Source organism: Homalodisca vitripennis, chromosome 7, assembly GCF_021130785.1.
Source record: "Homalodisca vitripennis isolate AUS2020 chromosome 7, UT_GWSS_2.1, whole genome shotgun sequence".
NCBI classification, from domain to species: domain Eukaryota; kingdom Metazoa; phylum Arthropoda; class Insecta; order Hemiptera; family Cicadellidae; genus Homalodisca; species Homalodisca vitripennis.
The window spans coordinates 18,481,839-18,509,458 of NC_060213.1; the positions used below are offsets into that span (position 1 = coordinate 18,481,839).

A 27,620-nucleotide genomic window follows, 5' to 3' on the forward strand; every position below is an offset into this window, starting at 1 on the left:
TGTTGGTAACTTAACGTAAAATTTAATCACTCTGTTAGCACCATAAGTCAGTTAGCCTAGTCGATGGATAGTTTCTTAAACGATCCCTTGGCAGAATCGAGTCCGTTAACGGTCGAAGCAGAAGACTTCCCTTTCTTGCCAACTCGTTTACTTTCGTCCACGCGGATCTTCTGTTCCTCCTGGAAGAACTCCCTGTAGTCTTCTATCTTGCGCAAGTTCACGTCTGAAATCAAACACGGAGACTTAATAACGACAGTGTTGAAAGAAATAACATTATTATATTGTAAAGTAACTACCACCTTGAAAAATAGAGACAAGAATTACGATTTTTATTTTTATTATTATTATAAACTGTCAGAGAAGTATTACTGTGTTACTAAAGCACTCACCGTTCATTTCCTTCAAAGTTGGTTCGTCCCCACCGTAGTCCTTGGGTACTATCTCTCTCGGTACCGACTTGAAAAACGTTTCCAAGTTCGAGTGTAGTTGTAACTGCAAATATAAGACATCTTTTAATAATGGCTTGTATTTCATACATTTCTTTTTGTAAAACATTTCAATGTTTTGTAAATATTAAAAATCTCTCTTATGATGAACACAATTATATTAATTGTTTATTTTAATTTTGTCTGTAAGAAATGTAACAATTAAGATTTAAGATTTTATTTATCATTAAGCATATGGTGATGCAATAATAGATTTTGTCAATACGAATAGCAAACAGTTTTATCTTTTTATCATGAGTTGTATTCTGCTTTAAACTACTATGTTTAGGTAAAAATTTAAATAAGTATAGAATAATTTTGTAAAGTTATAAATAGTAATGTAATAAATGTTGTAAGATTTGTGATAGCAAGAACATAACAGATTGAAAAGACTCGTCACAGAGTTAACAACATTTATAATTATAGAGATTTCTATTACATTACTATGAGTCGGGTTTTCGGACAGGAGAGAAGGACAGGAAGAGGTGGGGCACTTACACTCACCACATCCAGGATGTTTGAGCGCAGGAAAGGTTTGGTGAACGCGACCAGCTTGTCCAACACTGCGTTCGTGTTGAGGTAGTGAATTCCCTTCACTGGAAAGGAGGCCGCTTCCTGTAACAGATAACGTTATCACTGACATTGATGTTTGTGGCCTGGATACGATGTTGCCCAATATGCTTGCTTGCTAGCGTTATCAATGTTTACCAAAGAACACAATACTGTCTTAGTTTCCTCACCTGAGCGTAATGCGTGTACTTGGACACCTGGGTGAGTGGAGTCTTAAGGAGGTGGGAGAAAGAAAGGTTCTTGACGTCGTAGACGACGATGAACCCCGGGACTGTCCCGTGCTCCAGCTGGAAGACTTCACTGGTCATTGTGAAGTACTTGACCGCTGTCGCGAAGTTGTAGTGGTTCGGATCCGGATCGACCAGACTACCCCACAGGATTCTGTTGCCTTCAGGATCACTTTTTGGCAGGATTGTGACATTTCTGAAACACAGCATTCGTTTTATAAAGTTAAAATGTGGTGTCTCTATGTAGATAATATGCGGGAATTTTTAGTTTAATTTGGAGGCAATAGTTATTTTCTTTAAGTTGAAACATTAAGGGTGTGTTTGGAAGACAATATAGAGTAGATTTGTTAAATGCCAAACTATGAATAATTGATTTTAACAATTGTTATTATTGGATTACTTTGTTTTCCATGTACACTTTGTATATAATTCATGTCTGTGGTGTATTGATCTTGTTAATTCCCATCATAGTGGATCAATATCTTTTTATTTGCGTCTTGATTTTTCTGACTTGGAAGGTAAACTGTTTATGAAAAAGAAGAAGGACTTTAAAGTTTTAAAGTATTTATTGTTCCCTTTAGAAGTAAATTTAGATTATTTGCATCATAAAAGAATTTCAAAGATACGATTGCACATTTCTGCCAAATCGTTTAAACACATCATATGTTTTAACCAAAAGGATTTTTTATCTTAGGGAAGATATCAATAGCGTCTTTATTATCATTTCATTTTTATAGCTAATTCGTTAAGTAACAGTTATAATTTTCATTTCACATTCCATCACCATAAATGCTTGATTTTGATTGGTAAGGATGTGATGAAACTTTTGTCTAGTACAGCCAAAAGAATACCAACATGACTTTAGCGATTTCCTGTATTTCCTTGGATATGGGGTCCCTGGAGGAGAAGAAGTCGACGAGAGAGGTCCTGTAGGTGTAGTAGGATTCGATGGTCTCTTTGGTCTGAGTCAGGTCCCACTGGCAGGCTTGCAGGAACATGACCACATCCAAGTCTGACAAAAAATTGATCCGAATTGTGAAAGAGGATTCTTTCTATCACATGACATAATCATAGTTTATACTGGTATTTAACAACAATATATAATGTTGAGGTGGAGTACTTGTTTTCTTATCACTAAACAGATAAGCTGAAGTATAAACTAAGGTGCTTGGAAAAGAGTTCCAAGCAACCTGAGTCATGCGAATTTGTTCAGTGACAAATCGTTCTGAGTAGAATAAATTACTGAAACTAAATTGCAACATTTTTTTACATGTCAACTTTAAAGGAGTGTTTGCATACGAGTATAGTGTGTGTTTTGCTGCAATGTAACAATATTTTGATACTTTATTGATTAATGATAGTGTTGAATATCCTGATAGTAAAATTGTAATTTTATAATTGCTAAATGGTAAAAATTCATCTTATGTATTTACAATACAATACAATACAATATTTAACTTAATAAATTGTTTTACCATAATTCATGTTTATTTAGAATTTTACGAGTAATTGTATCAACAAGTAAATATTTAACATAATTTTTTAATTTTGTTTCAATACAATTATTTTAAATAAAGGGCAATGTAAGTATAATTGGGTCCAAGCAGGCAGTAATCTGCCTGTATTTTCTAACTAAACATAGCAGCTTATTTGAGTTGAAACATGACCAACTTGTAATGGAAGGCAGGTGAGCTTGTTTCTTCATCCATGACTGTACTTCGTCTATGTCTTCCCCTCTCAGTTCTGGATTCTTCTTGTGTTCCTCCTCGAGAGTGATCTTCCACATAGCTTCCATGTCAGTGGAGGTGGTCGTCGTCCTAGCCGTAGTCAGCCTGTCGGTCAACACAAACATAGCATTCTCTCTAGAGATTTCTTAATTTAATTTACCACTTTTCTAAATTAAACAGTGTGAGTTGTGTTGGATGATTCAAATTTTCAACTGCCCTTTGAATCCTGAGTCAATTGCAACACCCCATGTAGTTTGGGTACTAATTTTAGCTGAATCTCTATAGTGTTACCAAATAAAGGAAGGTGAATATTAGATGTGCAGTGTATGTTAGGATGGCATGTTTTAGGAAATATATACATTGATTCAGATTTTATTGTTTCGCACATTCCTGGTTCGACTGTGACTCAACGAATGAGGGTTTCTTAAGTCCACAGTTAGGAAAGAGGTTTTAGTTTAGATCTCACAAGTTTTTCTGAGGTAACCGAGTGAATTTAAGTTTTTGGCAAAGCTTGAATAAGTGCTGTTTGCAGCCAACCAATCCAAGTACTTTTCGTAATTGTTAGTCGTTCCTGTTTATTCCTAGTAAAGACAAATGTTTACTGTTGAAAAAGAAGTTTATTGATTGTTTTAATACGTGAATGGTATTAAACGAATTACAGTGTTGATAATGGAGATCTGAAAATTAAAGCTTCTATCTATCACTTTAGATAAGGTAGCATTATGGGTGGTTTAGTCAGACTTACTCTGTTATAATCAGTAAAACCGTATCATTGTAAAGAGTGATATGGCTCTACACGAGTTTCTACTTACTAAATTTAAACAATTGTTTTTTTTTTTATTCTTTAATTGTTTTCTAGTTGTACTATTCATATGAAATACTGAATAATCTGATCTCAGTTTGAATGAGAAGTGCTAAATATTGAGATTACAAAATTAATAAATTTAATCCATGTCATTGAGGTCTAATAATTTAATTATATTGTATTTAACTATCAATATTTTTCCGACCTGGTACATGCATTTTTAATACAATATATATATATATATATATATATATATATAATTACTAAGTAGAACCAATGTCTGTAAATCTCTGAAAGCATTTTGACATGACCCTCTTATTATAATTTCTCTATTATCCTTATATTGGCTTTATTTTTGAAAACAAGTAATTTCTAAAATTCATTATAGTCCGTCCATTCAAAACCAAATGTTTTAAATATTTCAGTACAAGAGGTTAATAGTTAACAGTTTTCAGACAAGCTTTATGTGCCTAATTTCTTGAATTATGCTTAATAATGTTCTTGATTTGTGCTTATCACGAAACACGTACAGCTTGTCTCTAGTACTAAGTTCAGTTACTGACAATATAGTGGTGCTCCAGAATTTATACAAAGCTATTATATAGGTACGTGAACGCAACTCTAAAACAGATTTATAAGAAACAATTTCCAGAGAGACACTATTTCAGAGGTATTATATACCACGGAAACCTACCCAGTTTACAGGCCTACTCTATGTATGTAAAGTAACTATCTATGTATACGCCCACTGTTATAACCTTTAATTATCGGAAAAGTATGATTATTGTTAGGCTTACCAAATATGTAGCTATTTGATACACGTTCTAAAATTTTGTGACCTGGTTACTAGGAAAACCTTCATTTACATGGTCAAGAGGTATTGTCAAGGTAACGTTGAATTGTTAGTCACGCCAGCCATAAAACCAATTGATGTGGAACATTGACTTTGGACAAGGCTGCACCAAGACCTTGGTCAGAGCGGAGGTGTGCCCAGTGAAGGTGCAGGGTTGTGTAATTCACAGCTTCTACCAATAAAGCAAGTGAAAGTAGGTCTGATCTCAGCCCAATGTTGCATTGTATGTCCTTTCCTTGATGCAAGTGTGTCTGACCTGACCGGTTCTACCACTGTTACCGCTGTTACCGCCCTGGCTTGCATTTCAAACGTCTTCAGTTAATTCATAATTCAGTTTTCAGAAGCATTAATTAGGTTAGTCTATTACAGTTTCTAAGGATGGATTAAAATTTCTAAATTGTCAGGAATGTATATTTTTAAAAGATTGAGTTGTATTATTGGTTGTGTGGTTTTATACAACTATGTAACAACAAACGTAAATGTAAATAAACTTCAGAAACTTGTATAAGTTAATTTGCCTTAACTACTGTAGTAATTTCTCACAAAAAAAAATCATTAATAACACTTATGTTGAAAATATTATTCAATTATATAAACTAATTCACAGTTAATAAACAGGGTGTTAAAGAGTAAAAGGAGGAATTCTATTGAGAATTTACTCTTAAACAATGTTTGGTAAATGTGTGTATACATGTTTACAATACATTAAAAAGGGGGTTGTAGCTACGTTGTTTTGGTATACTAGAAAACACTTCTCTCGATCAGACATTTGGTCAAAATATATGTAAGGTTGAGAGCGAACCAAGAGAGGAAGGCTGCAAGTGTTGTGACAAGTTATTTCTGGACCTTAACCAACAATCACAAATACGAACTTACCTGCAGACGTCACTTCATTCACTATCGACAAACTCTAAAACGGGGGAAGACACGTAATCCTTGCTAATAACACTGCACCACTCAACCGTGCGACATAACCTATAAGTGCAGTTGCAGAAGTGGAATAGCCAGCGAGGGATAGAGGAACAGCTGACAGACAGACAGAGACAGCAGCTGCTTCACGGCCTCCTGTATCGCCTGTCCGAACTGTACTGACTGTGTGTTGTTGTCACACTCCAGCGGATAATATACACAACACTATAACCGCAGTTACTGTGACACTAAAATGGTGAGGAGATAAGAGTGCGACCGTTCCTCCAAGCGGATTGCGCCAAATAGTGATTAAGCGAACACCCCCCCCCTCACCTCACCCACCCACCCCTCCAACCACTCCCTCCTCTCTGCCTCACCCTTTCTCTTTCTCTCTCTCTGTCTTCTCGCGTAGACATGACGTAAGCAGCACCGGCCTGGCCTGACTCACCGTTACTGGATATCGCGGGATTTCATTAACTCGTGCCGCTAATGAATAGCATTACTGACGCACGTTCCAGTTCCGTATTTGTCGTGAATTTGACAGTGGAAATTCAAATAATTTCCCTACTGTTGACGTAATCACGATTAGTTTTCTTTCACCCAATGTTAAAAATTGGTTTGATGCAGCAAATAACAGTAAATAGGACAGCATTTTATCTTGTGTTAAACCCTCTAAATTGTTAACTTTTGCTTTGATTGGGTAAAATATATCAGAAAAGGGTGTTATATTTTCGTGTTTTAAGAAAGTACATTGTGTGTATTTTATGCAATAAAAATTAAGTTTGGTGCTAAAACCTATTTTAAAATAATTATGAAAAATAAGAACGTTTGGAAACTCAATTAAGACATTTTTCTTATGAGACACAATTCAAGGGGGTGAACACTTTTGTCCAACACGCTATTATCAATAGACAATTATTTTCTGTTATGAAAAGTTTATGATTAGTAAACTTAGTCCTCTTGCAACAGAGCTACAGTGTTGTGTTTGTGTAAACTTTAATAATTGCATTAAGAGGAAAATTAAAATTAAGCAAAAAGTAGTTAAATGCAGTTACGTTTTCTTTTATATGTATTGGATCTTTACTGTCTATTCCTTGGCCTAATTTCTATTAAAGAAATAGTATACACATAGTAATATTATCTGTAATCTCAATATTTTTACTAACATTTCTTGAAAACCAAGTTAGCAACAAACTGTTTATACTTTGTTAAAAATAGTTATAGGTGAACAAAAAATATATCCTACGTTTTAAAATATTTGGCTTAAGGCAGTTATTTTATTATTGGCTGAGCGTTAGCGAAGCCTATCACTTATGGAGCTGGAAAAATTGTATTTATGTCTGTCTGTCTGCATGATATCTCAAAAACAAATTAACCTACAAACGTCAAATTTTACATGAAAATAGAATAAATAAATTTGTAAACAGACTCAGTAGATGCATTTGAAAATGTTAACATATTTCATTTCTATTCATAGAGTAAAGAGAAAAAATAATAGTGTGGAAAGTCAATGTTCAGATTCAACAAGATTTTCGATTTCAGAGCACTCTTGCGTTGTAATACCCTCCCTAGCTCACCAGAACTTATAGAATATTAAACCTATCTTAACCCTCCATCGGGCGCTTAAACGGAGTTTTCCTCCGTGTATTGTTTATTATTAAAAATAGTACTACTTTTCTGATGTTGGCAGTCGTGTCCCGCAGTGTACTTCACGGCAATCTTTCGGGGAAGCGAAACAATAGCCGCCCGCTTATATCTTTGTCAAAATCTGTCAGTATGAGGTCTACTTCCGTGCAAGACTGGACGATTCCTCCGTGAGCGCCCGATGTCGTGTTTGGACGAAATCTCCGTGAGCGCCTTATAGTGTTTAGTTTTTAATGTAGTAATAATCCGTGTGCGCCTAAATGCCTGACCCTGTGATGGGTTCTTTTTTTAAAAAAAAGGTTTTACAATATATTTTATTTGAAATTTTGTGAAATGGAGAATGAAGACGATGAGAGAGAAAATTGTCAGTACAGTACCCGTGTGCTAGGGAACATTTCAGTACTTCCTTTGTTTGAAGGTTATTTTTGACGATGGAAGGATTGTGAAGGAAACAGGATTTTTCCGGACATTTGCCATCGTTAAGTGAAACAAGAAAAAACAGTAACACTACGTTTCGAGATCTGCAATCTGATCTCTTCTTCAGGTAAAGGAACTAACCTAAATACATAATTACAAAAACTAGGTTAAAATAAACAAATCTTACTAAAGCGTTGTGGCACGCCTGAGTCAGGAAATCACAACCTACATGTTGTATGTCCAACTTCACTAACACTAAAGAAGACATGCACTTAATAAAAAAAAACTATACAAAACCAACTAATCATTAAACTAAACTACGGAATACAGGTCACAATAGTCTTTCACACGTTTACTAACCATCTACGACTGACCAGAGGGGGTAGCCAATGGTAATCGTGAACGTGACGCCCGGCTAAAACAAGATGGCGGAAATACAAGGGAAGGGGAACAGGAAATGGGGCCCTTTCGATTATTATTGGTTCATGCGAGTTATGAACTTCTTAAAACCATATTGTGACTCCGCATTGGTTTATTGCAAATATCCGATCCGTTTGATACTTTTGGTATTCTCTTTAGTTCATTTTTTAGAATTGGCAACCAAAGCGGCCTAATCTCGACTGATGGTTGACTGATTGGTTGGTCTGCCAATTTAATGTATGTTGCCTCAATTAATTTCCTTTTTGAAGAAATGTGGTTCCCGATGTTATTATGTGGGCTTCATCCCAATTCATATGATGGTCTTCGGACCACAATGGTGTGCAATTTTTGACTTTTTCTGTGAAACCCTTTCTCGTGTTTTTCTTTGTGTTTCTTTTATCCTTATGTTTAGTGGTCTTTTGTCTCGCCTATGTATTCCCTATTGCAGCTTACATTTTATACTTGTAAACACAGTTTTTGGAATCCTGTGTGCCATTTTTTGGTTTTGTTTTTACGAGACTTTGTCTAAGAGGTGTTGTTGTTGTGTTTTAAACGCGGTTTTCTAATGTTGTACTTTCTACCTACTCTTCTAATTTTCTCTCCGATAATCCCGGCACATAAGGGATTGACATAAACGCAAATTTAATCACAATTCTGTTTTTCTGACTCAGGTAATGAATTCTTCTTCTGGTTCGTTTGCATGTAGGTTGTGATTCCTGACTCAGGCGTGCCACAACGCTTTAGTAAGATTTGTTTATTTTTAACCTAGTTTGTAATTATGTTTTTTTTATTTATTAGGTTAGTTCTTTACCTGAAGAAGAGATCAGATTGCAGATCTCGAAACGTAGTGTTACTGTTTTCTTGTTTCACTTAACGATGGCAAATGTCCGGAAGAAAAAAATCCTGTTTCCTTCATTTCAAGTACTGTTTTATGGATGAACATATGTCGTTATAAGAACCAGAAGGAAAATGTTTTGAAACTTTGTGTAGTGTTCAAAAATTTTTAGTAAAGAATAAATTTTGATTTTAGAATAATAATTGACATTACAATTGTATAATATTTTCAAAAATTGAAGTAAGTTGTTTTTGTAAGAAGTGAAAAACTAAGTTAATTTCTATATATTATTACAGAAGGCTTAAACATTTTTACAATTAATTGCAATATTCCTTAAAAATAAATCATGTTTGTTACTATACAATAACAGTTTTTTAAATTTCGAAATTCTTATTTGGAAAATTCATTACATAAGAGAGTAATTTTTATTTAAATTCTAAAAATTGAATATATTACATTGTAATTAAATCGTATGAATATTTATAAAAACAAATAAAAACAGTTATTTAAACGACTATAATATCCATTATTCACTAACCTGGAGGAAACCTCCGTGAGCGCCTGATGGTGTTTCTAATTTTAAGCGCCCGATGGAGGGTTAATGAACAAAATTTTGAATCCGTCATGTGGCAAGATATTTTTAGCAAGATCTCATCTCTTGACTTTAAATTTTGCATGAAACTTCATTTCTATGTAGACAAAAATGAGTTCATAATGGAATATGTCCAACTATGGAAATTGGGTCAGGGTCATTGAAGGCTGACACAATTTCTCGCGTGGTGATACCCGGGAGAGGTAAAAATTTCTTTTTTGTATAATTGTCTGTCTGCCTGTCCCTAGGACATCTCAAGAATGAAATGACCTGTAGTTTTGGAACATCCTCAGTGAAGACTGTTACGTACGGTACTATGTAGTGTGGGTTAATTATTACTATTTTCAAAATTGATTAATGGTTTATGTTTTTGAAGAAAAGTACCGCTCCTGTAATGAACATGAAATGTGAATATTTTATTGAACTTCAAACATTTCCTGGAGGATGACCCCCAGTTTTCTCTTTTACTGAAGGATTATTTTAAGGTCTTTCGTTTTATTTCTATATCCAAAATTGACTCTGTAAATCTGTCGATATGAAGTAAGTCTATAATATTTTCCAGTAAGAATTTAAAAATAGAAGTTCACAATATAAATATATACAATTTCATGATGATAGCTGTCATTGCATGTAAGTAACACAGGTTCCGAAATAAGGTATTGAACAGGTTATTTTTTTAAGCTGCCTTTTATACATCATCACAATTTTTTCTCTTCCTGTCAGTTTTTATGAAATTAAACTTTCAGTTGTAAAAGATTGCCAGAATAATACTATTAACAGTAAATTTTTTCAGCAGACCGTACATTCTAAAGAAATATAAACATGCAAAATTACAGTGGCATAACTTAAACCATTTCCGAGTTTATTTGTTTTTTTCTTTAATTAAAAACATGGATATGTATACTGGAGTACTGAAAAGTCTGTACAGAGTTTAATATTTTGTATTATATCTTGAGCTACAAGATTAAAATTTTTCAGACACAATTGGGAACTATAAAATCTGATTTTTTACTTTGTTATTGACTACCTACGATGGAGAACAGCTCATGAGGAGTTAATAGATACAGTAATTTAAAATGTTAGCATAGGTTAATACGCATATAATTGTTAAGCTCTGATCAAGCAAAGAAGAATCCTGCAAAACGATCATAAAAAGGGTCGATCGTTCATTTAAAAGTGACAATTATGCAAAGACTTTTGATAATAATCTGTAAAATTAAGCCGAGAATTTGTAGTAATTGGTTTAATTTCCCTACATTTAACATTTTCCTAAAAGTGGTTTGTAACCATTTCAATACAAAATCACTTACTACAAATGTTATAGAAGGTGTTCAAATGTTTAAAAGGCAACAAAACTAGCAAATTTATTCCTGATATGGATACAACTTTAATGTTTGTTTTATTGTCCAGTTAATGGGCAAAGTTCAACTGACACAGAAAGCAAGCAATCACTGAAAACATTGCAATGTTTAGGTAGGAATTCCCAAATTAGACAAACAAATTTACCACCATCATTTCGTGTTAACAAAATGATGACCATTTGGTCTCTTGATCCAAATGATCCCTTGGCATTGGTTATTTTCTTGTAATAATTTCAGTTTAAATTAGAATTAAAAAAAGAAAAACTTTTAAAAATGATACCTAATTAGCATTTCTAATTAAGAAAATTTGGTACACATAACTAAGGTGGGAAGGGTTGATTGGATGTGCGTGTTGAGTTTCGCTCCAGTTCACCTTCACCTTAGTGCAGAAAGTCTGCGAAATCGTCAGATTAATGGATTAATGGGAAGGTGAATTGAAGCGAAACTCAACATTTACAAAATTAAGCAGTAATTTGATTTAATTGCATAATGTTTGTTCATGAACATGGTATAGGTTCCAAATTTTCACAGAAAGTAGAAAGTTTTAATGCTGTAGCCCAATTAATAATAAAAATATTAAACCGTCTCTAAACTTTTCAACATCCTTGTGTATATATATATATATATATATATATATATATATATATCAAGGTTTAGAGTAACGTACTGTACAATCAGTATTCTAAGCTAGACACAGTTGTGAGTGAAGCCACTGTAAGGAGACAATGTCAGTGTGACAATTGACCTTGAGTCAGCGGTTTAGCATCCTCCTATGTAAACAGTAAACATATACTATCTTAGATAGTAGTCTGTACTCTGCCTTAACCAATATAAACATCCATAGTTCGCTTAGAATTATCTTTATCAGAGAACTACATCTAATTTTGCTTGAAATTGTTGAATCACACTTTTAGTTCTAGCAGCTGTAATTTCCGTGCTGTAGTACTGGATATGATAGATCTTAATATGTCATTTGAATTATGTATTTCAAAATTGGTAATAAAAATAAGTAACCAATATAATTTGTTACAGTACCGTACAAACTTTACTAAAAACATTTAATATTCACTGTGTGGCAGTAATTGATCATTCTGTAATAAAAGTTCTTTATTTCTCCCAATTGATTATCATAGCGGATTTAAACATTATAATGCTAAACGTTTACATTTTGTAATTATCAATTTGCCTATTAACCAATAGCGTACCTTTTAAAGCATTTCACATTGTAAAATAATGGATATGAACTAGTGTTTAGAGTCATCTTAAAATGTGCGACGCGCGAGATATTGCACCGTGGCAGTTTGCCACACTCTGTGAAATATTTGGGAATACTTTTGTAATTAACAATATTAGTTACCAGAGAGTTTGTCTTATCTTGTCTCATATTCATAGACTTCACCTATGTTAGTCTTGACCACTAAATAAGAGTTCGAAGCCTCCTACATTCAGTTTGGAAATATTCCATGAAATAATTTTAAAGAGTTTTAAATTATGAATACGATTATACACTTATAACAATTTCAATTTTCACTTTGCATGCTGTTCTTTCATTAGACATTTATTTTTATACAAATAAATGTTTTATTTCTTTACTTATAAAAATACATACAGCAATTTGGTCACATACAACCTCCAGCAATGTTTAAATTTTACTATGAATGTTACTTAATTTAGGATAACAAGAAGACTAATAACTATCCTTTTTTGGTGAGGCCTTTCAACGGCAGAGCTGTCCTCATTAGACACTTCATAAAAGTCCTTTTGTGGAGTGTCTGATGAAGCCTGAGAACTATCTGATGAGGACTGTGAACTGTCTGATGGGGACTGTGAACTATCTGATGAGGAGTGTGAACTGTCTGATGAGGAGTGTGAACTGTCTGATGAGGAGTGTGAACTGTCTGATGAAGCCTGAGCACTGTCTGATGAGGCCTGAGAACTATCTGATGAGGACTGTTAACTGTATGATGAGGACTGTGAGCTGTCTGATGAGGACTGTGAACTATCTGATGAGGCATGAGAACTGTCTGATGAGGATTGTGAACTGGCTGATGAGGCCTGAGAACTGTCTGATAAAGCCTGAGATTTATCTGATAAAGCCTGAGAACTATCTGATGAGGGCCTGAGAACTATCTGATGAGGCCTGAGAACTGTCTGATGAAGGACTGTGAGCTGTCTGATGAGGTCTGAGAACTATCTGATGAAGCCTGAGAACTATCTGATGAGGAGTGTGAACTGTCTGGTGAGGCCTGAGAGCTGTCTGGTGAGGCCTGAGAACTTTCTGATGAGGAGTGTGAACTGTCTGATGAATCCTGAGCACTGTCTGATGAGGCCTGAGAACTATCTGATGAGGACTGTGAACTGTCTGATGGGGACTGTGAACTATCTGATGAGGAGTGTGAACTGTCTGATGAGGAGTGTGAACTGTCTGATGAGGAGTGTGAACTGTCTGATGAAGCCTGAGCACTGTCTGATGAGGCCTGAGAACTATCTGATGAGGACTGTTAACTGTATGATGAGGACTGTGAGCTGTCTGACGAGGACTGTGAACTATCTGATGAGGCATGAGAACTGTCTGATGAGGATTGTGAACTGGCTGATGAGGCCTGAGAACTGTCTGATGAAGCCTGAGATTTATCTGATAAAGCCTGAGAACTATCTGATGAGGCCTGAGAACTGTCTGATGAGGACTGTGAGCTGTCTGATGAGGTCTGAGAACTATCTGATGAAGCCTGAGAACTATCTGATGAGGAGTGTGAACTGTCTGGTGAGGCCTGAGAGCTGTCTGGTGAGGCCTGAGAACTATCTGATGAGGCCTGAGAACTGTCTGATGAGGACTGTGAACTGTCTGATGAGGCCTGAGAACTTATCTGATGAGGACAGTGAGCTGTCTGATGGGGACTGTGAACTGTCTGATGAGGCCTGAGAACTATCTGATGAAACCTGAGAACTATCTGATGAAGCCTGAGAACTATCTGATGAAGCCTGAGAACTGTCTGATGAGGAGTGTGAACTGTCTGATGAATCCTGAGAACTATCTGATGAAGCCTGAGAACTGTCTGATGAAGCCTGAGAACTGTCTGATGGGGACTGTGAACTGTCTGATGAGGCCTGAGAACTATCTGATGAAACCTGAGAACTATCTGATGAAGCCTGAGAACTGTCTGATGAGGAGTGTGAACTGTCTGATGAATCCTGAGAACTATCTGATAAAGCCTGAGAACTGTCTGATGAAGCCTGTGAACTGTCTGATGAAACCTGAGAACTATCTGATGAAGCCTGAGAACTGTCTGATGAGGCCAGAGAACTGTCTGATGAGAACTGTGAACTGTCTGATGAGGCCTGTGAGCTGTTTGATGAGGACTGTGAACAATCTGATGAGGACAGCTGTGGACTGTGATGAGGCCTGAGAATGAGGTTTGAATGAAGTTAACCATTATTTCAAAGGACATAAGTAATAAATGTCATTATATAAAAGACAGATTGACAAAAGACGTGCAACTCGCATAAATACAGCTGACCGCAGCTGCAGCTATGAATGTACGATTAGTATATTATATGTATTGTGTCATATTTTCATAGAGAATTTTTTCTGAGTAACACTGTATAAAATATATCTTGATATAAAGAGAATGAATGAAATAACAATATAATTAATGAAGTGATGTTTTAAACACTCCAATCGAGATGGTTTTCGCTTGGATGGTTAAAAAAGTCTTATTTGTTTATAACTTGTCAAATTTTCTTTGTAATAAACATTTATTTGTTCTTTTACTAAATAGGTTAGAATCCACACAGTAACATGGTAGCGTTAACATTACTTAACCAACTAGTCAAGTTTCCATATATAACGTATTTGATAACTAGTCAAGAAAAACAAAAGTATCCAAAAGAAACTTAAAGTAGAAAGAAACTGTGGAGCACATATTTTCTGAGTGAAATATATTTCATTGTACTACAGTGTGGGCCACACCACGATACTCAGTGTGTAGGAGAGATGGTGCAAGAGAGATAGGAATACCCCCTCCATTATTCCTCTACATTAATTGTTTACAGTGTGTTCCAAATCTAACTTTCATATTTCACTCTCGTCTTAGTTTGATCACATGAAAATGTACGCAATGCAAAATCATTGAAACACATGTTTTAGACAAAAACAAATGCGTATGATTTTGTTTTATGCAAGATGATGTTGATTTTATAAAATGACGTTCTTTACTGTTTTGAGGGAGAAATGTGATTAACGCGTATGTGCAAACCATGCACCGAGCAACGTGGTCATCACTGTATCAATATACATATTTGAAACAGTAAAATATACTAAATATAACAAGAAGGGCAATTCTGTAAATCATGAATATAATACCAGGAATAAGTTAGTCTTTGAGGACCATAACTTGGAGTTACACATTAAAATGTTGGTTTGAAATTTTGGTATTTTATTCCATCTGACTTTCAGAACATAGAAGAAAACATCTTTTCAAGTGAAACCTTAAAAAATACTTAATTGAACATCCTTTTTTGTAAATTTGAAGAATAATATTTTTAGGGACAGAACACAAAGTTTCAGTATCAAACATGAGCTAATTTTACATTCACAACTGGAAAATGATAATATTATTTACATTGTTAAATCAAAATATTGCTCATTGTAACTTGTTCCTTTTTAATTACAAATATTTGTCAGCCATAACATTTTAGAATAAGTTTGTTTTGATGGTATTAATTTTAGCCAATATAATAATTGTATTCAATTTGTATTTTTCTGTATATAAGGTGTGATAAATAAAGATGTCTGAATTTGAATTTCAACCAGTTTGGCTATTAAAATTGCATATCAGAAAGAGATTTAACAAGGATTCCATAAAATAATCAGTTATAAAACAAAGAACAAGACATTGGTATTTCATGTTAAAGCTGGTCTTTGCACAGTGGAGCTCATTGAGGTGGTGCTCAACAAAATGCAAATAAATGCCAGTGAAGAATGAGTGTATTTGAATGAACTAAGGCTACCTTTCATTTAAACATGTTAGTTGGTTATCTATAGCTAAGGGAGGAACCATTAAAATATCTTTTTCAAATTTGTTTAATCATATCTAGAAATGTTACAATTTTCATTACCTTTTTTCCTTGGAAAACCAAGGAGTAAAACTTTATATTACGTTTTGTATGTTTATTAATAAATATAGGTAAATATTAAATGTGTTCAGTTCTATTTAATATATAAATATCAGATTTTCAGTTTTTAATGCAAAACAATTTAGTTTCACAAAATAAACTAAACAAACTTTTTTTGTTCATAACTAAATTTGGAAGATGACTTATTTTTATATTAATACAGGAATTTTCTGTGATTATATTGGTTACTAAAAATATACTTTGTTTGAAATGACGTTACAATAAATATTAACTTGGTGGTTTTAATTGATTGCACAATATAAAAATTGTATAACTAAATAAATCAAACTTCAATATACTACTGATGAATATAAAAATAATGTTATAATTGTTGTGAAATAAAGAAATAAACAATTTAATTGTTTTAAGTAGTACTGTAATTTAATAATTTTACTTTTTCAAAATAGCTTATATCACAGCAAGTAATTGTGACAAAGAGTGAAGAGCCATGTAGGTCTAGCCATGAGTGCCCCTCTCAGTCCAACTCTAATTTACGGAAGTGTCCAGCGATGCTGTAAATGTCTTTTTTGCCTCCGAGACGCTTTTTCTCGTCGGTTTTCAGTTTCTGTGAGTCGATCAGTGTGTGCTGTCTACGTTCCACGCGAGCCCGCAATTGTTCTGGAACAAACACAATCCATTGTTGTGACTTTGTACTCTCCCTAGCAAAAAATTAGTCAGGGAAGGCACATCTCTATTGAAAAGATTTCTTTTGTCGTTTTATATGATCTTTAAAATTGTTAAATAAGGTAATATTTATTTGTTATTTGATGTAGGTGTGTGAATTATTGTAATGGTTTAGTGTGTGAACAAGTGTTAGTGCAAAAATAAGTTATGATTTATTTTTATCATATGCGAATATTATATAATTTGGATTGTATTTTTATTTCTAGTAGTTTAACAACTGTAAAAGTATGAAATAATACAGATATAAAGGATTACTATTCAAAAGTAAGATTTAAACCTAACACTAATTAAGTAATAAAACTGTTATAGACTGTAATAGCGATGAGAACAACCAATTCAAAACAATTGAATCAATTGGTTGAGTTTTTATCCAGTGGTTTTGCTCAAATGACTGAAACTGGTTGGCCAGTTCCAGTTGATTGATTTAGTACCATGGTTTGTTTCCACTCAGTGGCTAAGCGAGTGAATTGATTCAACTGCATTCTGTTGTCGGTTTTAATAAATGAATAAATTTTTCTAGCTTGCTATCATATTTCGCGCATTGTAATTAATGGTGTCACAGAATTTGAATATTCATTATTTTTAACATACTCTAACGGTTACAGAGAGTAACCTGTAATGTTGCCACGATGAGATCAGTTTATTGAATAAAGTTCAGTGTGAATTTGATGTCAGTTTCTAGTAAATATTTATTTTAAAAAATTAATTCCTTCCATAAGTGTATATTAATTTGGTACTTGCATAGTAATATTATTGTTTTTTGTTATATATGTACAGTAATTGAAAGTAAACATGGAGCCTAAACAGATTTTCAATTAAATGTTTTCAAATTCAAAATTCATTTATTCAGGAAAGCATTAATTATATTGCAGTATACATATAACTATATCTAACCCTCTAGCATTACTCATCGAGGAAGAAAATAATGAGATAAAACAAGTTTTTTTATATAAATATACTAATTTACATGGACATTGTTTTACATAAAAACATTTACATTAATATTAATTTTCTTCAACTGAAAGAACTCTATTGAATACAAAAACAATTTTTTGAAATGGCGGTTATTGAGTTCAGTTGGTTAGAGGAAGTCCTAGGTAGTCAGAAGGGAGGAAAATGTTTGTTATCAATTAGACTTGGAGATTAGCTATCTCAATCTATGTTTAGTCCTTGTAAACACTTGTAGGACAAGTGGTGGTAAGTCAAGTGGTGATCTGCTGCTGGAAGTAAAAAAAAAAAAAAGTAAATAATGTCTTATTTTACCAGGCGAAGTTAGGGCTAAGAAGCCCTCTCTAACACTTAACCTGGGGACCAACGGCCTTAAAGGTGACTTCCGAACCACCACCAATGGCCGGGCAGGCGGGCCGCTTGCAAGGACAGGATCGCTCAGCGGTCACCTGTCCAAGCAGCAGCCACGCTCGGCGTTGCTTGATCTGGTTATCTTGCGATAACCGCCGTACCCACTACACTGCGCCATTGGCATTGGAAGTCTTGCTTAGTTCTGCATGATTGTTATAGTAGGAGAGAATTGGTTGTTATCAATTGGACTTGGAGCTATCTCAGTCTATATTTAGTTGTTATAAACACTTGTAGGACCACAAGGCAAGTGAAGATATGCTGGAAGTCTTTGTTATTTCTGCATGATTGTTATAGCAATTGGACTTGGATATTAGCTATCTCAATCTATGTTTAGTTGTTATAAACACTTGTAGGACCACAAGGCAAGTGATGATCTGCTGGAAGTCTTTCTTAGTTCTGCATGATTGTTATAGCAATTGGACTTGGATATTAGCTATCTCAATCTATGTTTAGTTGTTATAAACACTTGTAGGACCACAAGGCAAGTGATGATCTGCTGGAAGTCTTTCTTAGTTCTGCATGATTGTTATAGCAATTGGACTTGGATATTAGCTATCTCAATCTATGTTTAGTTGTTATAAACACTTGTAGGACCACAAGGCAAGTGATGATCTGCTGGAAGTCTTTCTTAGTTCTGCATGATTGTTATAGCAATTGGACTTGGATATTAGCTATCTCAATCTATGTTTAGTTGTTATAAACACTTGTAGGACCACAAGGCAAGTGAAGATCTGCTGGAAGTCTTTGTTAGTTCTGCATGATTGTTGTAGTGGGAGGGAATTGTTTTCTGAAATACAGGGTGATTCAGCAAACTTTATTTGTATTACATTAACCTTGTATTGTAAGTGTAATCAGAACAAAATAATTAACAAATTACTGCAATTGGTTTAACAATGACTGCTCACAAGGCAATCAATCACCACTAACAAAGATTCTAAGAAGATATTGTAGACTTTGATGATCTGGAGAATCATTAGTCTACTAGACCTTCTATTAATTATCATAAATGTGTATGATAAATAATAGCTCTTTTGCTTCTATAACTCACAATTGTACATGAGAAAATTTATAAATCTCTGAGACACTACCACTAGACGAGTAACCACTAGATACATCCAATTTCAACACCCTACAAATGAAAATTTAATTGAGAAACAACTTAAGAGTCTAACTGTTTTTAGTTCAATTTTTCATTAAATATGGTTAAATATATGAAAGATTTAACATAACTTGACTCCTGTATAGTGTCCTGATGAGTAATTTAAGAAATCAAGAAAGTCGTCATGATCATTTCATTAATAAAAATACAATGGCTACAAACTTATAAAAAAGTAACAGGCCGTACATTCAGAGATAAATACTCGCCAGGACTAAAGTAGCAGTACATATCTAAAGTAAACCAATATAAACGTAACAATAATAACAAGAAGAGATATGTCAACAACACAACAGATATGTTTAAAAATAAAAATCAACTGTACATTAACAAGTCAACGATACATTAAAAATAAGCAATAAATAAATAAAAGATCAACAACAAATTAAACATCTAAAACAACAACAGAACGTGATAATTGTTTTCATCAACCCACGTCATCAAACATCAGAATTTCAACAGAACAGACATCCAAATTAGAATATACAGTCAGTATCATTATATAATAGATACTCGTGTGTAGAATAAAAGGGGTGCTTGAGTAAACAGTCCCCTACATTTCTTTTAAATCTATTTGTTTTAAAAGTGTGTGCTATATAATCTAATTTATTAAAAAGTGTAACAGACATTACCTGAGAATTTGACTGAATTTTACACAGTTTAACAAAATCTTTATTTATTGAACGATTATTTCTAATGTTATGAGAATGCAGACTTCCTCTTGAAGCATAAATTAACCGAAATTTTTGTTTTTACTTGTTTTTCTCACCAAAACCACTTTAAAATACACAAAATCTTGAACTATTGAGACTCGCACTTTGACTACTGTATATACTGTTTATCGTCCATAGGAAAAGTTGTACAGAGTTTTCATTTGCAATGATTTTTCGTGGTGAAATTTATTTTTGAAAGTGTCAGCATTAAAGAATCATAAAAGTTTGGTAGATTTGATCAGATTTGCTCCTTTTACAGTATTTATTGTTCTTTCTAAATTGCTCCGAAGTTTTATTGTTGGTGGTTGTTACATAGTCACATCCACTCAGTCCTTACCTTGTGTATTTTATTAAACCTTCACAATGGGTTTCTCCACAAATACAAGATTTGGAAATGTATGTTCTAAGCTAGTTAGAGTGTTAGTGTTCCACTTCAGCCTTGAGACAAATAAATGGTGTTCTACTCACTCGCTAGGAGGTCTATGTGGTCCCCAGAAGTGCCTCCGATCTCGTCTGGTAGCAGGTCTCTGGGCATAGCTCGGTAGAAGTCCTTCATCTCACCATAGTGGAAAAACAACTGTGCAAACAAATGTCTGTGTTGTAGATAGATTATGATTATTTTCCAGTTGCAACGTATAAAAGTTCCAAAGCAAACAAAGGTCTCCCCAGTAAATACGCTAACTGATCTAATATAGCAGCTGTGACATGATAATGCCCTGCCCACTAAACTCATGATGCCTAGCACCGGTACTCATGTGAATGAATACAAGTATAACCTGGAACTTAAGTCGCAAAAATACAGGGTTTGTCCGGAAAGTAATAGGACTGAGTCAATTAAGAAAAATGTATTGAGCAAATCGTTACAATTCTTTAAAAAATTTAAAAATAGGCTCCTTCTGCGTCTATGCAGAGCTCCCAGCGCGATTTCCAAGCATTGAAGGCGACACAGAAGGCATTCTCCGGAATAGCCTTGAGAGCCGCGGTGCATGCTGCTTGGATCCCCTCTGTCGTCTCAAAATGCTTGGCTTTCATTAGCCTTTTCAGATGAGGAAACAAAAAAAAGTCCAAGGAGCCACATCTGTGCTTTAGGGCGGCTGTGGAAGAGTTGGGATGCCGGCCTTGGTCAAGTAGCTGTTCACAAGAAAGGTGGTGTGAGCCGCAATTTCTGGTCGTCAGTGAGCACTTTTGGGACCGTCTTCGCACACATCTTGCGCATGTTCAAATGCTCCGTCACAATTTCATGAACCACAGATTTCGGTAAATTTAACATCTGGGCAATTAAACGAATACTTAGTCGACGGTCTTAGTTAAAAACTTTGCGCACACGAGTCACATTGTCGGTGTTTGTCGAAGACGAAGGTCTTCCAGCAAGGTCTTCATCAGCAACCTCTTCCTGGCCCTCCAAAAAGACCTGGTGCCATCGAAACACACCACTTCTTGCTAAAGCACCATCTAGGTAAGCCTGCTTGGTTATATCAAATGTCTCTGTCGCAGATTTACCGAGTTTCACACTGAATGTGATCGCGTACCTCTGCTCTAACGAACGCTGCATTTTCGGCTTCTACCACCCACAGAAACACGTCACGCGAAAATGCCTCTCCTGACTCTTCAGGTGCTCGGAGACAACTGACCAGCCGCTTGTTCGTTAGCTAGAAACGCCCTCTACCGAATCCAGTCGGTGCACGCACGCTCCGAAGTATAGTCTCGGCAAAAGAAAATCAGTCCTATTACTTTCCGGACAAACCCTGTATATGCCATATATGAAATAATGAGCCCTAAAGAAAAAATCGATTTAGTTGATAGAAAATCAATGTCTTGCTTCTGGTTTTTCATTTGTAAGGTGTTCTCACTGTGAAATACAATTTTCAGGAGTCAAAATTAGTGTAGCAATAATGTTGTTAAATTAAATTGTTATGGTCTTACTTTGCATATGTATTGGACACACCTCTTATTGATAGTGAAATGAGTAGAGTCTCAACACACTCTTGTCACATAATTAAAATAAGCACATAATATAAGTAAAATTACATTCTTGTTTTAAAGTATAAATGTTTAATTTGAATGGAGAAGCAACAGTTAAGAAGAGAGCCAATAATTATGGCTTTGTGATATCTTTGATTTTTTCCAGAAAGCAGTCTGAAAAGTCTTATGCATTTATAAAGATTTAAACAAAATAATGATTATTTTTAATGCATCATGCTAACAGAACTCAAAATATTCAATTCATAGTTGTCTTACTTATTCTTGTAGCAAAATTCAAATATTTGTAAAATTTGGAGTGAAATTAAAGTTACAGTAGAGAGGAATACATGTATAAATAATGGAAAAGGCTGAAAAAAACGAACTCACCATGTCCAGTAACTCTTTCTTGAGGAATGGTTTAATGATGAACATGATTTTGTCAATGATGGATGAACAGTTGATCACATGGATCGCTTTTGATTTTGAAACAAATCGCATCCTGTAACATACATTTGTGATTGGATTATGTCACTGTTGGATTTTATCAATGATGGATGAACAGTTTGATCACATGGATCGCTTTGATTTTGAAACAAATCGCATCCTGTAACATACATTTGTGATTGGATTATGTCACTGTTGGATTTTATCAATGATGGATGAACAGTTGATCAGATGGATCGCTTTGATTTTGAAACAAATCACATCCTGTAACATACATTTGTGATTGGATTATGTCACTGTTGGATTTTGTCTATGATGGATGAACAGTTGATCACATGGATCGCTTTGATTTTGAAACAAATCGCATCCTGTAACATACATTTGTGATTGGATTATGTCACTGTTGGATTTGATCAATGATGGATGAACAGTTGATCACATGGATCGCTTTGATTTTGATACAAATCGCGTCCTGTAACATACATTTGTTATTGGATTATTGTATAGTTGTTGAATTGGCTAGTAGATATAGGTTTTAATAGATGATTGGTTGATGTACACAAGATCCTCACCAGAGATAGACTAAACCTTACTGTCGCCAAGTACGAATATCCTGGTACATAACCTGAATAGCCTAAAGTAATCTTCCTACTCTTTTTTCCAATTGCTAACTATCCATTTATGGCTTTATACATTTTTGACATAAAATTCTTGATTCTTGAATACCTAATTCATGTTAATGATATAAGTAGAACAGTTCACTATGCATAATACTTAGATAGCTTAACCATCAAAAACACCACAGATAATGACTTACTTTAATTTACAGAAGCAAAAATAATCAATTTGAATTTATAGTTAAAATTTTAATTACTCTACCATCAAGGAGCAATAAGTTGAGAATGAATATCTTGGTGTCATGATTTCTTGAAAGAAGTATAATGTAATTGTTGTCTATGTTTTATAGGTAGACTAACACATTCACAGCAACAGCTAATTTCTGTACTTTTTTCTATGCCAATTTTTCAATAATAATGGCAAAAAATCAGTTATTTTATGTTAAACCTTTACGTATAACGAGAAAAGTATATAGGCTTCTCAATTTTGCACAATAAAGTTATTTTAATATGTTTTTTCAATGCTTCTTCTCCGTCTACACCAAGGGGTAACTACAAAATTAAGCAATCGTATGCTCGATGGGGACACGATTGTCTTGAGGTTATTTAAGCTCAGGATCAAATTTAACAAACCACCAAGACAGGCAAACAATAAAAACGCAATAAGGAAATGCATAGCAATGTGTACACCATCGGACGCACAACTCGTTTTATGAAAGCCGGTGTCCACCCGATCATGTACATGACGGCGTTTGTGAAAGATTGCCGATAGGGTCACACACATCGTCGTTAGTAGATAAAACAAGCCTTTTGTATACATTTAATTAATTTTTTTTCTTCTTCTAGTTTTTAAATAGTATACATATAAGAGTATGAACACATGTACTATATAAAAGTATAATCAGTGTGGACAGCTAGTAAATCTCTGACCTGTACGTAGTGGATAATGTTGCGTATGAGGGAGATGTTGCACTTGGTCAGGTGTCCGAGCGTGAAGCCGTGACAGTTGAGCAGAATGGCGTAACCGGGACAAACGCCCTGCTCCCATAATATGGTGTCCACCGAGCTAAGCAACATGTTGACCAGGTTGGCAAAGTCGAATGGCTCCGAGTCGGAGTGTCTCAGGCCACCGTAGAAGATACGGTACTTGTCAGCAGTCACTCGTGAGCTCACCCAGAAATTCCTGGAATTCCAACGGTTACTTTGTATCTGTCGTAGTCGTAAATAAACACAAATTCTTAATATTGAGTGATCAGAAACGATATGTTCACATAAGTGTTGTAATACTCCGTGTAGAACTTATAATGCTAACGAAAATTACAATGTCTTATTCAAATTTTATTAAGTTTAGGGTTCATTTGTACATTAAAAGTGATTGTTAATATCACAGCATGATACTATTATGTTCAACCTCACACATGTGATAATGTATAGTAGGTTCATTTTGCCATCCTGTGAAATATTCTAGAGATTATATAAAAATTGAAATATTTATTTTGTTCCACCATAACTTTAACTGCTTGCATACACAGATTTCAAAGTCTAATCTGCTGATGTTTGAGGCTTTGTAAAATATAACAAAAAAATGGCATTCTCAAAATATTAAACTTTTCATAACAATATGATTTTAAAAGTACGTTACAGAGTGGCATGTCGATGTTAGTAGTCAATTGATAAAGTGTACATATATCCTGGCTACGTAATTACTACTTTTGTTAGTTTCAGATCTAGACATATGAATTTTAATCATTTTAGTAAGCGTGTGATACACAGGATCAGAACTGTAATATTTCATCAAAATTTCCAAAAACCTGGTGATTTTTAAGTTGAGACCGTCTATAAAATTCAACAGGCTTTCAAGAAGGTCAAACTATAGCTGTTACATAAATTAAGAAATAGCTTAATTGGCTTCAAAATGGTTGTGCTTTAGAAAACCTCTCTTTTAACAGACCTGCAAGTTGAAATGGTGAGGCTATAAAGTTGTTACATATGTAAAAACCATTATAGGTTTGGTTTATTCAGCGTATCGATTGATCCATTTATATGCTATGGAATAGTGCTTTGGGGGGGCTCTTCTATCACCAACCTTCAGCGAGTCCTAGTTATGCAGAAGCGTGCAGTGCGAATCATGGCTGATTTAAATCCTCAAGAAAGCTGTAGAGATGCTTTTAAGAACTTGGGCATACTCACAGTGGTGTCTATTTACATTACGGAGGTAATATTACTGGCTATCAGACAAAAACTGCTTGAGGAACCGTGATATCCATGAACGCCAAACAAGACATGGCAATGACTTCAATCTGCCAGCCCACAGATCAGCTCTATTCGCCAAGAAGCCAACCTATGCAGGTGCCAGGTTATACAACATTCTACCAGGAGAACTTAAGAACCTTGGCCCACAAGTTTTGAAGAGGAAAATGTTCAAGTGGCTAGTGGAAAAGACTGTATACAGCCTAGAAGAATTTATGACCATCAACACCTACTAATAAAAGTTAACAAAAATGTTTTAACTTATACTTTTTAAGATTTGACGCTGTCTCTGTTCTTGATGAATATGAAAATAAAGTCTATTGTCTATTATGAAGAGTTGCTGCCAATTTTGTTCCAAAATTCAACTTTAACTTTTTCCAGAATAAATATTTAACTGTTACATAAGCTTTCCTGCTTAGTAAGTGACTGCCAACTAAAATTTCCCTCACTTTAAAATTTCACTTAAAAATATTCAAGAATATTTGTATGTGAGTCCTCTAGAATATTTGTAGGAGTGCTAAAGTAAATGTGTAGAGCACTGACGTGAATATTTTGAAAATTCTACTGAAATGTCTGATAAAAAGTGAGCTTTTTCCAGTTGAATATTGTATACAACTGTTAACAGACCATGTACATAAATTGGTTCTTTGTTTTATGGGCATTATTGTGTTGTTTTAACAAAATCTTTGTCCATTTACCAAAATATTAAATTCTCTTAAAAATGTCACAGTTTTGTTCAAATAGAACGTACACTAATACGAGGAAATTAATTTTCCAAGTGTTCTAATCGCAGTATTTTAATGCATAATACTAACACATAATCCCAGACAGCTTGCTTGTCAGCGGCTAGTGGGTCTCTGTTGGAGAAGAATTCTGTGAAGTTGGTGCGGCAAGTAATGTTGGTGTCCAGTAGGTGTTTGCTCTGCTCCACACTGTACTCGCTACTGTGCAGGATTGTTATCAGGAACTCATCTGTTATCAAAAATGTGCGAGTTGTTCATACACAATACTGACACAAAAGAAATGTTGGAGAAATTTGTTTGTAAACCAACATAGCAGGTAAAAACAAGTACCCCATGTATTTAGATTGAATTTTCAAGAAGTTGAAAATCACTTAGGAATTAATTGAAATTTTACTCAGGTATTGCCTGAAGGAACAATTTGTGCGTTAATTGAACGAATTATGTAATTTTAATTTACATACGTCATTATTTGTTTACAATAACTGAGCAGTACAAAATTTATTGTGTGATTTGTGTATGGACAAAAAAGGAAAGACAGTGTATTAGGAAGTTTTGAAGATTTATTATTACTTAACGAGTTCAACCATCATTTTACGGAAAGAATGAGCATACTTTGTAATACTAAAACAATTAAGTAAGCTTTATCAGTTGTGTAATTTTGAAATTATTATTTCACAATAAGCATAAATTAACTTTTGTGGTGCATTCCATACGCAATAAACAGTAAATGATACACATAAATTTTCAATTGTATTACGATAAACTCACAGAAGGTGATTAGAATAATATGCTCAAATGAGAATGTCAATGTTTGCAGTGATAGTTGTTACGGTTGTTACCTGTTATACACTGAGGCAGATGGGGTTGTTTGGTTAGCCACTCTCTCAGCTGGGCGATGTCTGCGGGCCGCAACTTGGGGTCCTTAGCGTACTCGTCAGCCGCAGTTACTAACTCTCCCATCTCTCCTGTGTGCGTCGTGACAGTTGCACACAGAAACACCTGTCATCACAAGTGTTACTCAAGTGCTGGCCACACATCTAAGGCTCCACTTTAACATGGGGTATAAACAGCAATCTGTCTCAACTCCATAAATTCAATGTTTCGCTATACAAACTTAATTACTAGTGGTTTAGGTTAAAAATAGAATTATCTGTCAATACTAATGTTTTATCATTTACAGAGTTTCTTATAGGAAAATCGATATTGAATATAAATTATAAACTATTAGTATTAAGAAATAAGTAATTTTTAACAATTCATCAGTACTAAGACACTAAGTTTCTGTAGTGTAACATTTATGGATTTTAGATGGATTGCTGTATGTAGTGCAGTTTTATACTTTAGCCCGATGTCAAAAGTGGAGCCTCAGAATTGCTGAGGCCAGCTTACTAACATATTCTCTAAACCTATGCAATACGAGTCTTTGGCAATTTTCACTTATAAAGACTAAGAACTTTCAGAAAACGTTTTCCCCACCCCCCCCCCCCCCCACCCCCCCCCCCCCCCACCCCCCCCCCCCCCCACCCCCCCCCCCCCCCACCCCCCCCCCCCCCCACCCCCCCCCCCCCCAGGTGAGTTAAATCTCCATTTCTCCTTTTTAAAATATAATTAATCTAATACTTTGATGAGGGGTTTCCTTACTAATTAAAACCAGGTTAAATAGAGCACTTAC

General features: G+C 34.6%; 1 protein-coding gene across 1 annotated transcript; it reads right to left on the reverse strand.

Moving 5' to 3' along the window:
* Positions 1-26,969, reverse strand: LOC124366629. Its single transcript, XM_046823226.1, has 17 exons — positions 26,788-26,969; positions 26,021-26,177; positions 23,886-24,138; positions 22,636-22,706; positions 22,282-22,393; positions 21,266-21,493; positions 20,401-20,509; positions 16,506-16,638; positions 13,786-14,248; positions 13,352-13,712; positions 13,009-13,249; positions 2,954-3,114; positions 2,138-2,294; positions 1,226-1,478; positions 990-1,100; positions 390-492; positions 1-223 (listed from the first exon to the last, which is right to left on the reverse strand). Exons 1-17 carry the CDS (start codon positions 26,906-26,908, stop codon positions 57-59), a joined length of 3,201 nt encoding a protein of 1,066 aa, XP_046679182.1. The 5' UTR covers positions 26,909-26,969; the 3' UTR covers positions 1-56.
* Between the last annotated feature and the right edge of the window lie 651 nt (positions 26,970-27,620).

What these genes read in the sequence shown, in the direction of transcription:
- LOC124366629 (XM_046823226.1), bottom strand. Translation starts at nt 26,908, where the DNA reads ATGGGAGAGTTAGTAACTGCGGCTGACGAGTACGCTAAGGACCCCAAG. An exon ending in ACATTATCCACTACGTACAG is followed by an intron (nt 22,707 to 23,885) that starts GTCAGAGATTTA and finishes TGTATGTTACAG; the next exon opens with GATGCGATTTGTTTCAAAAT. An exon ending in AGTACACGCATTACGCTCAG is followed by an intron (nt 1,101 to 1,225) that starts GTGAGGAAACTA and finishes TATCTGTTACAG; the next exon opens with GAAGCGGCCTCCTTTCCAGT.